The sequence below is a fragment of the Schistocerca gregaria genome, chromosome 3 (assembly GCF_023897955.1).
Source record: "Schistocerca gregaria isolate iqSchGreg1 chromosome 3, iqSchGreg1.2, whole genome shotgun sequence".
Taxonomy (NCBI): Eukaryota; Metazoa; Arthropoda; class Insecta; order Orthoptera; family Acrididae; genus Schistocerca; species Schistocerca gregaria.
In genome coordinates, this window is record NC_064922.1 from 343,933,268 (window position 1) to 343,945,721 (window position 12,454).

At 39.3% G+C, this 12,454-nt stretch overlaps 1 protein-coding gene across 1 annotated transcript in view; it reads left to right on the forward strand.

Moving 5' to 3' along the window:
- The window catches only part of LOC126354825 (phosphoinositide 3-kinase regulatory subunit 4), a 192,191-nt gene that overhangs the window by 161,658 nt on the left and 18,079 nt on the right, over positions 1 to 12,454 (forward strand). The window contains exons 25-26 of the mRNA XM_050004768.1: positions 4,739 to 4,864; positions 5,221 to 5,378. Of these exons, the coding sequence (XP_049860725.1) occupies positions 4,739 to 4,864; positions 5,221 to 5,378 (284 nt within the window). The remainder of the gene's footprint in view (positions 1 to 4,738; positions 4,865 to 5,220; positions 5,379 to 12,454) is intronic.

A 12,454-nucleotide genomic window follows, 5' to 3' on the forward strand; every position in this document is an offset into this window, starting at 1 on the left:
TTGCCATTAAGTAGTCCACTGGATGTATTTTAAAATGCCCAGAAGCATTTATGAGATAAATTGTTACAAAATGGTGCAAAGTTTCTGCCAATTTGCAGATATGACATTTGTTTCAATATCGCATCATCGGATGTTTACCTGTTGTAAATTTTCAGACGAAGTCTCACTTTTACTATTAACACACAGTATGGCTATGAATTTGATCATTATTTAGTTTTAGTTTCTGTTCGATGGACTCACTTTCCTTCTCTATATATTCATGCATAATTTTGAAGTCAGAGTTCCTTCTAACTAACTCAGTGTGAACACATCTTCAGCATTCTCCACAACCAACCATACATGATTAACCTTATCATTTACTTATTGAATTTGAAGGACAGTCGACTTTCATAATTGATTAATTTTTAAAAGGAAGGTTGCTACTTGTTCCTGCATAGCCTGAATTTTCCTATCCATTGTCTTAACAGTGTCATTTAGATTAACAACACCCTTTTTTTAGGTCATTGTTTAGACTTGTAAGTTGATTCTTTAAATCATTATTCAGACTTGTAAGCTTATGATCCAAGAGTTGAGATAATCTTTCAGATAAACCTGAGTTTCTTCATTTGGAGAAGATCCTAAGAAAGGTGATGTCTCGGATGACTGTTTCAGGTTCGGTGTCGACGATTAAGGACTTTGAGTGTATGAAACCTCTCCAGTTGTATCAAGATTTCCCGTGCTTGCCATATTTGAAGATAATATTGGGTACAACATACGAAAATAAATCTACCTAACCAGATTGTCGTCATACGCAAATCCACAATTATCCTTCTTATCAACAGTCGCACGACGAAAGAAATTTGGGAAGATGATATTCTAAGGAATAATAATTCAAAAATTTAAAAATGTACTTGTCTCAAATGGTCCAACGATAAATTGCCACACCGCCTGTTCTGTCTCATCCCAACTGTTGTCCGATAATCGATTGTCACATGTTGCGATTAGCCTCTGAAATGTAGTGCAAAAATTAGTACACTGACTTACACGTATCCCAGCTCAGTGACTTACTTGGCTTGACTTAGTTCCTGTCGTTCCCTGTGGGACATAATGCCGTGATGAAATTCCTCCACCTGGTACGATTTCTAGCAAGTCTCTTCATTTCACTCCAGGTTTTCCCATCCTCTGCAGCTTCTCTCTTGGTCGTCCTTTTCCAGGTCTGATTGCGATGACCATGCTTTCTAATTCCTTTAGGGTTCCAGTCCAACGCCACCCTTTCAACAGCTCCATCTGGTTTCCTCCAGTTCCATTTTCTTTCCTTGATTTGTATATTGATTGGTTGCTGATTTGTCTCCCTCCAAAGATCTTCATTTGTCAATATATCTGGCCATCTCACATTTAAAGTTCGCTGGAGACAGCGGTTGATAAAAACTAGGAGCTGGTTTTTGGTGTCATTAGTCACAACAGAACTGCCTTCACATTGCAATTGAAAGCCGGAGTTTGGTCTTCTTTGAGATGTTCCTGTTTCTCCTAACAGTATACAGTTGTACAAACGCACCATTTTCTTTGCGGATGCGACTCTTCATGTCCCCCTCAGTGCCTGCTGTGGTTGTGGCTATACTTCAAAGATAGAGGAAAGATCGGGCCTGTTCTATGTCCTCTCTATTAATGGCCAGCCTATTCCTGATGGTCAAATTTATCTGCATTTCTTTGGTTTTGCAAACATTTATTTTGAGGCCTGCAACTTCTGCCTCTCTCTGTAACCTGGCCAGTTTCTCCTCAGTGTCGTCATATTGTTGTGCCATTAAGCATATGTCATCTGCAAAATCTAGAACTTTGAGCCTATCACACATACCCCATTGAACACCTCTCTTCTGTCCCCCAATCACTCTCTTCATCACATGGTCCAACACCAGAAGAAATAGTGTTGGCGAAGGGATACACCCTTGTCATACTGCCAAATTAACTTGGAAAGGCTCTGTTAGCTCTCTATTGTGTGATACTTGGCATTCATTGTCTTTATACATTTCTGGGATGATGTTAATACTTTGTTTGAAGGCCATATTTTGCAAGTGTATCCCACATGACTCTTCGATTTACACAGTCAAAAGCCTTTTCAAAGTCAATGAAGTTAAGGTAGAGCGTGTGTTGCCATTCCACACTTTGTTCCAGAATAATTCATAGAGTATTAATAAGGTCCACACAGCTTCGATGTTTTCTAAAACCCACCTGCTCTCTCCTCAGTTGTGTGTTCACAGAATCCTGAATGCAGTTTAAAATGATCCTTACTCAGTACTGACCATAGGGCAAGGCCCTGCCAGATACCATATTAAAATGCCTCCCTTAATAGTGAAGGAGGGAAGCGCTTTAATTACCACTGACACTGAGTGAGAAAATATACAGTATCTCAAGTTCTGACTTTAGTTGGAAAGTGGTGTAACTTAATAATTTGAGCCTCCACCATTCACAAGTAAGAAAACAAATGAAACCAGAAAATTTCAATCATGGTGAATAAATTTTCACATGATAACTTACGTGCTCCATATGATGAGATGCTGAATCTTGTTGCTTTAGAAAGTTCTCAATCATTACATTGCTATAATACTGTTTTGAAATAAAACGCAGAGTCTAATACTTTTCTTGTTATATATTGTTACTGATTACCAAGTACGTAGGTGGAACGTGCTTTGGCTGTCTGACAGCCTCCGAAAGATGTTCTCACAGACAGCTGCATTACTGACAGACCTTGTGGCTCATGTGCCACTTACTTTTATATAAAACAAAACAATTTAATGCATTATTGAATTTGAGATGTGCAAAATAACAATTAAAAGTCATAATTTTGGTTACATGTATCACAAAATGGGCCATATTACGCCCTACGAGTCCTGATATATAATTAGGGAAAGTTTACATAGTTCTGCACGTAATTTCAAAGAATATGAAGTACAATAATACAAATTATGTTTTAGTTTTGCAAACCAAGTTACTTTGAATAAAATATTACTAACAGTATTTCGGTTTGCTCTCAAGTAGAACTATCATTTTATATGATCGTAATGAACAAACATCATAGCTTTTTAGAAATAGGGGAGAGGTGAATTTTCAAGAATATGTGGTGCAACATGACTGCACCGTTCATAACACAGAATTTCGAAGTTGGATTATTAACAAACGGTTTATTCCCCTTAGTTGCTGATATAAATCAAGTAGTATATAAATATGAAATTTAATCTGAGATAATGAACTCATTTGTACTAATTTTTTAAAGGACAGTTTGCTACTTGGACTGGGTATAGACATAACAATATGAAGTTCAGAAAGTTAAAAATTCAAGCTGAACTGACCTCTTCAGAAGATGTTGACGTGAGGAAGGAATTTCACATTGGGATGGGAAATTAGTTTCATTTCACGATCCTTTATTCCAATAAGTTATGTACCTGCTTGCATCTCTATCAGTATTGTGCAACAGTGGAAAATGTTTTGACATTAGAGAGAACAGATCAATGCATTCTTGTCTGGGTGGTGATTTTTCCATTTTTGTGATTATGGTTTATTGCAAAATAGTCATTACACTAAAAACATACATGGATATGGCTTATGTGGAGTGAGATGGTGTAGCAATTATCACACTGGACTCACATTTGTGAGGGGCAGAGTTCAAGTCTGCTCATTCTGACATAGGTTTCACTTAGTTTCCTTTACCCATTTAGGCGAATGTCAAGATTGTTCCTTTGAAGAGGTAAGGGAGAGGGGTGGGGGGTAGAATGGCCAGTTTCATTTTTCAACTTTTCCCTGTGCTTTTCATTTAGATTCATGTGGAGCTGCAAGTATGGGGATGGCAAAAATGACTTTAGTAACCTACCAGTTAATAGGTGATATGGCAAAATACTCAATAGCAAGAAGCCTTTGAGCATCTGTGCTGCACCAAGATGTACAGCATTTTGCTTGTGTGGACCACAGACTTTCCTAGTTTGCTGTAGTGTCACTTCTCAAAACTTCAACGGCTCCAATTCCAACCAATGTGCATGGGCCATTGGTCGTTACTAATGCCTATGAGATGAAAGAACTTTACTTTCCTGATAAAGAATTTGTACTAATTTAAACAACTACTGTAGTTACAGAGTATGTGCTATGGAGCAAAACACACACACACACACACACACACACACACACACACACACAGAGAGAGAGAGAGAGAGAGAGAGAGAGAGAGAGAGAGAGAGAGTGGTTTTTTGGGGTAAAATAATATCTTAAGCACTCACTTCATAGATTATACATATGATTCAAATACATACTGAATCCAGTGAATACTGCAGCAGATCAGCCTGTACGTAGTTTATGTAGTTTTCCTCGAACTTCCAAACTTTTAGTTGAATAATAACTGATTTTACCATTCCGCTTCATGTAAACAATATCTAGACAGCAACAAATGTAAAAATGTACATTCGTGGTTACGCTGGCATATTAAGCACATTCTCATTTCATAAGTACAAGTCAAATCCGATATCAAATATGCACCATCCTAAAAATCACTGCAGAAACTGCGGTGAATAAACTCTGCAGAAAGTGTGGTTGGCCCGTTTGAGGATGTGCAAACAAAGAAGAGTGATGTAAAAAGATATGTGCAAGAAAAAGGGGAATGAAAGAAAGACAAGAAACTAGCAAGCTATGTTTTTACTTCCATTTACTTTGTTATAATTAATCTTCAGTGTCATAATTTATATCTATTTACATTGTACCAATTTTTGTTCCCGTGCAGGAGTAATTACTTCTTTCTGCCTGGATTCAAAACAAAGTTGGCTTACACTGGGTACAACAAGTGGATTTCATATCTGTTGGGACCTTCGATTCCAATTGCCTATTACATCAATACTGCATCCTACAGGTTTGTTTCGGTGACTGCTTTGTAATAAATAAAAAGAAAATTTTTTGTTTATACAGTTTCACAATTTACATTGTAGTAAAAAGTACTGTTGTGTTAGAAGAAATAATAAGTTCATTCTGCTGTGTATGATTTGGAACTACTTGTGGATTTACTTTATACTTTTTCTTTGATACGGTTGTATTGTATTTTGGGAAAACATAATTTTCACTAACAGCTTTTGAATAATAAAATTACTTTATTAAACACTGTTTCATAATCTTCCCATTTGAATCAGTGAATTTCAGTTCTTATTGTTTATTTGTTATTTTCATTGAAACGTTACAAATAACTCATAGTTATGAACATTTTTTGAGCAGGGGCACGTGTGCGCAGGCTACTCAGACATCCTGTGGAGCACTCGTGGGTGATGTCAGCTGTGCAAGGCAACAATGAGATATCTTTCTGGAATCTGGAGACCCAGTTTCGTCAGGCTGTGTTGTGGGCTAGCAGTGCCCCACCACTGTCACACACACAGGTTTGTGTTGATAGTTCTTGGAAAAGTGATTGGTCTCATGTATTATGTACAGTGTACTGTTAGCATCGTATAAAACTTGAAGGAAATAATATAATAGAGAGAAACATTCCATGTGGGAAAATATGTATTTTCCCACTTGAAGGAAAGAGGATGATATGCTTATTAATATTAATATGAAGACGTATCATATTGTTTTATGTGTTTTCTCTGGTAGCTGACTACACTGCTACATCTCTAAGTTGAGGAGTATGAAGGGGAAGCAGTGGTTTGGAAGGGAGTGAGACAGGGTTGTAGCCTATCCCTGATGTTGTTCAATCTGTATATTGAGCAAGCAGTAAAGGAAACAAAAGGAAAATTTGGAGTAGGAATTAAAATCTTTGTAGAAGAAATAAAAAATTGGTGGTTTGCCGATGACACTGTAATTCTGTCGGAGACAGCAAAGGATCTGTGAGAGCAGTTGAATGGAATGGACAGTGCTTTGAAAGGAGTATATAAGATTAAAATCAACAAAAGCAAAGCGAGGATAATGGAATGTAGTTGAATTAAGTCGGGTGATGCTGAGGGAATTAGATAGGAAATGAGACACTTAAAGTAGTAGATGAGTTTTGCTATTTGGGGAACTAAATAACTGATGATGGTTGAAGTAGAGAGGATATAAAATGTAGACTTGCAATGGCAAGGATAGCGTTTCTGAAGAAGAGAAATTTGTTAACATTTGAGTATAGATTTAAGTGTCAGGAAGTCATTTCTGAAAGTATTTGCATGGAGTGTATCCATGTATGGAAGTGAAACATGGACAATAAATAGTTTGGACAAGAAGAGAATAGAAGCTTTCAAAATGTGGTGCTGCAGAAGAATGCTGAAAATTAGATGGATAGATCACATAACTAATGAGGAGGTATTGAATAGAATTGGGGAGAACAGAAATTTGTGGCTCAACTTGACTAGAACAAGGGATTGGTTGGTAGGATGAGTTACACTAACAAATTCAGAAGGATGTAGGTTGCAGTAGATACTGGGAGATGATCAAGCTTGCACATGATAGAGTAGCATGGAGAGCTACATCAAACCAGTCTCTGGACTAAATACCACAACAACAACAACAATAACATATCTAAGTACTGAACAGCAACATTTCTTGTAGGCTCTATGTGCTGGACTTGTAAGTTTTAAGTACCATGAGGGACTCATCAGAAGTTCACTAATTATTTGATATATGAACCTCTCCTAACCTCTGCTTATTGCACTGTATGCTGTCACACTCTCATGCCCCTATACAAACCCAAGACCCCTGTGAAGTCTAGCCCCCATCCCTGCCATGTTTGCTAGAGAGCAACCTGATATCAGTTAAAGCAGGTTGGGCAAATGAATGACCCAGAATTATCTCTGGGGTGGGTTGATAACTACTACATTTATATCTTTTGGCTGTACTAACTGAATTAACATGTTTTCCAAGTGGTCAAATTTGTCAGACACATTTTAAAATTAAATAATTTATGAATGTGAGAAGTGACAGTAGTCAAGATAAAATACATAAATAAAATTAAAATGTAGTCATTTATTCTTTCATAGAAAAAAAAAAACATGAATGGTGGCCTCACAATATTTCAAATAGTAAATACTTGTGGAACACTATCTAAAAACATCAAATATTGTAAATTGGTTGAAGCTTGAATGTTTGTGAACAAGTGCTAACAGATCCTTGAAAACTACTATTGTCTGATTGGTTCATCAATGTGAAGGAGTCATTCACTTGCAAAAAGTTAAAGTATATGATTTGAAGACCAGTGCTCAGACACCAATTTCATGAAGCAATATGACATAATCCCCAAACCTGAAAAAAACTGCCTTTGATTATTTCTATATTTCTGAGTATTGTTAAGTATTAAAGAAATGTCTATTAGTAATGAATTTTTTTGTAGTTTAGTGTGTAGCATAATCAGATTGTAAAAATGAAACTGCCCGTTCATATCTTGTTAATCGCACTTTTCTTTTGTACTTCTTTGAATTTCACATGTGTGCTGGCAGGGTTTATTAACAAATATGGACTCATAAACTTTTAATCAAACTAACATTTCTTATTTTTAATTACTGTTCACATGGAAATATGAAAATTCATAACAAAGTAAATTTCATAGAAAAATCTGAAACATCAAACAGACAATTGGTTAATTACTTTTCATTTATAGAAACTGTACAGTATTATTGATTCATATAATTATTTTCATTTAACAAAAAAAGCATTTGCCACATCTGTATCAGATTTTAATTTGTTTTCAAATGATCAGTAATTAAATATAAGATGATGATATTTGTATTAAAAATTATGGTTCAACCTCGTTCATAATTAACTTTCTTATTTGTGAATTAATATGAAATTCAAAAAAGTAAAAAAAGAAAAATGCTATTGACTAGAACTGAACCAGGAACTTGTTGTTTACAGTGCAATTATGCTATGTACTGTACAACCAATAAATTCATTACCAATATACAGTTGTTTGATACTCAACAACAATAAAAAATCTTCTAATCTTCAGCGACAATATTTTTGAGTTTGTTTGAGGACTGCACCATACTGCTTTAAGAAACTGATGCCTGAGCACTGTTCTTCAAATCCTATAACTATGTAGAAAATCAGAGATGACAGAGCAGTCTGTGTGGTTCCATTGCATGTTCTGAGCTGATGTCCAGAGGTTAACATCTACCAAATGTTAGAGATTGAAAGCAGCATGGCCAAGTTGCTGATCAACAATTGTCATCTAAGTAATACATAAACACAAGCTCCTTCCCTGTCAAGTGACAAACTGTGAAAGACCTCCAGCACCCCATTGCTTCATCTTATATGCAAGCACAGCAAACACAGCTGCAGCTATCAGTAAAATGACTCGCCAATTGAATTTACAGCAAATTAAGCTTGCAGTTAACTTGTTGAAAGGAGCATTGAGAGCTGCACCCCTTCTCTTCTCGCTGGTCATTTTCCAAATCACACTTAATCCTCACTCTGCTGTTCATCAATAATTAATAAAAATACATATTTTGCATACATATAATCAACTGCGTGTGTGCGCGAGTGTATACTCGTCTTTTTTTCCCCCTAAGGTAAGTCTTTCCGCTCCCGGGATTGGAATGACTCCTTACCCTCTCCCTTAAAACCCACATCCTTTGGTCTTTCTCTCTCCTTCCCTCTTTCCTGAAGAAGCAACCGTCGGTGCGAAAGCTAGAAATTCTGTGTGTGTGTTTTATTTATTGGGCCTGTCTACCGGCGCTTTCCCCCTTGGTAAGTCTTGGAATCTTTGTTTTTAATGTATATATATAATAGAAAGAAACTTCCACATGGGAAAAATCCATCCTTCATCAAAGACACCAACCACTTTCTCGAAAGCCTGGAATCCTTACCCAGTCTGTTACCCCCGGAAACCATCCTTGTAACCATTGATGCCACTTCCCTATACACAAATATCCCGCATGTCCAGGGCCTTGCTGCAATGGAGCACTTCCTTTCACGCCGATCAAATGCCACCCTACCTAAAACCTCTTTCCTCGTCACCTTAGCCAGCTTCATCCTGACCCATAACTTCTTCACTTTTGAAGGCCAGACATAGCAACAATTAAAGGGAACAGCCATGGGTACCAGGATGGCCCCCTCGTATGCCAACCTATTCATGGGTCACTTAGAGGAAGCCTTCTTGGTTACCCAAGCCTGCCAACCTAAAATTTGGTACAGATTTATTGACGACATCTTCATGATCTGGACTCACAGTGAAGAAGAACTCCAGAATTTCCTCTCCAACCTCAACTCCTTTGGTTCCATCAGATTCACCTGGTCCTACTCCAAATCCCATGCCACTTTCCTTGACGTTGACCTCCATCTGTCCAATGGCCAGCTTCACAAATCCGTCCACATCAAACCCACCAACAAGCAACAGTACCTGCATTATGACAGCTGCCACCCATTCCATATCAAACGGTCCCTTCCCTAGAGCCTAGGCCTTCGTGGCAAACGAATCTGCTCCAGTCCTGAATCCCTGAACCATTACACCAACAACCTGAAAACAGCTTTTGCATCCCGCAACTACCCTCCCAACCTGGTAGAGAAGCAAATAAACAGAGCCACTTCCTCATCCCCTCAAACCCAGAACCTCTCACAGAAGACCCCTAAAAGTGCCTCACATGTGACAGGATACTTTCTGGGACTGGATCAGACTCTGAATGTGTCTCTCCAGCAGGGATACGACTTCCTCAAATCCTGCCCTGAAATGAAATCCTCACCACTCCACCAAGAGTGTCTTTGCACCGTCCACTTAACCTTCGTAACCTCTTGGTTCATCCCCATGAAATCCCCAAACCACCTTCCCTACACTCTGGCTCCTACCCTTGTAACTGCCCCTGGTGTAGAACTTGTCCTATGCACCCTCCCACCACCACCTACTCCAGTCCTGTAACCCGCAAGGTGTACACGATCAAAGGCAGAGTCATGTGTGAAAGCACCCACGGGATTTACCAACTGACCAGCCTACACTGTGATGCTTTGGGTATGTGGGAATGACCAGCAACAAACTGTCCATTCGCATGAATGGACACAGGAAGACAGTGTTTGTTGGTAATAAGGATCACCCTGTGGCTAAACATGCCTTGGTGCACGGCCAGCACATCTTGGCACAGTGTTAACCCGTCCGGGTTACCTGGATACTTCCTATCAACACCAACCTATCCAAACTCTGGAGATGGGAACTTGCCCTTCAGTAAATCCTCTCTTCTCGATATCCGCCAGGCCTCAACCTCTGCTAATTTCAAGTTGCCGCCGCTCCTACCTCACCTGTCTTTCAGCAACTTCTTTGCCTCTGTACTTCCGCCTCAACTGACATCTGTGCCCAAACTCTTTGTCTTTACAAATGTCTGCTTGTGTCTGTGTATGTGCAGATGGATATATGTGTGTGTGTGTGTGTGTGTGTGTGCGCGAGTGTACACCTGTCCTTTTTTTCCCCTAAGGGAAGTCTTTCCGCTTCCGGGATTGGAATGACTCCTTACCCTCTCCCTTAAAACCCACATCCTTTCGTCTTTCCCTCTCCTTCCTGAAGAAGCAACCATCGGTTGCGAAAGTTAGTAATTCTGTGTGTGTGTTTGTGTGTTTTGTTCATGTGCCTGTCTGCCAGCGCTTTCCCGCTTGGTAAGTCTTGGAATCTTTGTTTTTAATATATTTTTCCCATGTGGAAGTTCCTTTCTATATATACAAGCAGGAAAGCGCCGGTAGGCAGGCACAATAAAATAACACACAAACACACACACAAAATTTCGAGCTTTCGCAACCGGCGGCTGCTTCGTCAGGAAAGAGGGAAGGAAAAGGAAAGATGAAAGGATGTGGTTTTTAAGGGAGAGGGTAAGGAGTCATTCCAATTCCGGGAGCGGAAAGACTTACCTTAGGGAGAAAAAAGGATAGGTATACACTCGCGCGCGCGCACACACACACACACACACACACACACACACACACACACACATCCATCCACGCATATATGTGTGGATGGATAGTTACCAGTTGTTTCACTTTGTATTCACCTTCTCCTTTTTACTGTAATCTACTATACAATTTTATCCCGCCTATATATACCATATAATACGTAACCCTCTTCCAAACTATAACCAAAAACATTTTTCTTCCGCTTTCAACACTACCGCTACTATAAAATCAACCGTTTCTAGTTCACAAACAGTTCCTTTCACCTATGAAACAACCATTTCGTCTAGTTCTAATAACTTTCTCTTTATTTCCATTTCCGTTTTTCCCACGTCACTGATCATTTTTAGCCGCTTCCCACAGGTTTTAACGTCATTATTTCTTCGTCAGACAATTGTTAGCCTCATTTTCTTAATCTGCCACCACAAAACCACTCCATTTAATAAATTTACATGGAGTTTTTTCGAAATTTTCCCGAATTTCTCCATCCTTTAATGTGTTTTGGCGGCAACACAACCACCTAACCTTTATGCACATCATTGTCTGCCAACCCAGGTTCACCACAGGATCAACATAGCCGAGCTTTAACAAACACTTTTTCGCCTTTTTTCACACCAGATCACCAGTTGCTTTCTAGTTCTCCTTTATCTCTCCCCATATATTTCTATTTTCATTTTCATTTCAGCCTCATGTTACACTTTCCACCTTCTAATACTATGTCACCCTCACAACACCCCCACAATGACCCCATTAAGTTTTATTTACATGCCCTCTGCAAACATGCCTTCACCCGAGCCAGATTACGCACTCATATTTTATTTTATCAGGCTTGTCTCACATTTGGTATTATCCCCAAAGGCCTCACACTCAAAGTTCCCATCTCTGGCTGCAACCTTACTTTCCATCAGTCCCTATACCAGTTCCAAACTGAACAATCCATTGCCCTCACCCACCTAATCCATCACCTAAACATCAACTCAGCCAATGAACACACCTGTCAACTCGTATCCTTAATAAAAGTCCTCAATCTTTCCTCTCCCACATCCACACTGGCTGTTCAGAGCATCCTCCTACAGGCCAACCGCAAATTAGAACAGCATGCCATCCTCCACCTCAAAAAACTAACCAATCTCCTGGTTCCCCACCTCCGGAAATGCAACTCACTCACCCTTCACAACCTTTCCAGCAAACCTCAACCTCCTCTCATTGCACACCAACCCAGTCTCTCCCATCTACTCAATCTCGCACTTCCAGCTCCACTCCCTCCAAAACCTCAAAATTCCAATCAACACAATCTGGAACCACAAAACTCTAATTCAGCAGTTAACCTTCCCTCCAAAACCTCTCTCCCAATCCGAAACCTCTGTCCTATCCAAAGGCCTCACCCTCAGCCCCACTCCCAGATTCAACCAAACAGCCCTCGTCAAAGATTTACTGTCCTACACTCGTACTCTCTGCTGGAAATATCCCTTTGCCACGAAGAGAAATGGTCCTAATCCTACTCCTAATGATCCAACTCCCCAAGACACTATCCAAATTGACCCCTGCCTGGAACAGTTCCATCCTCCGTCACAGTGGGACCCACCTCCTCTTCCTCAAAATCACCCTCTCCAAACTTTCC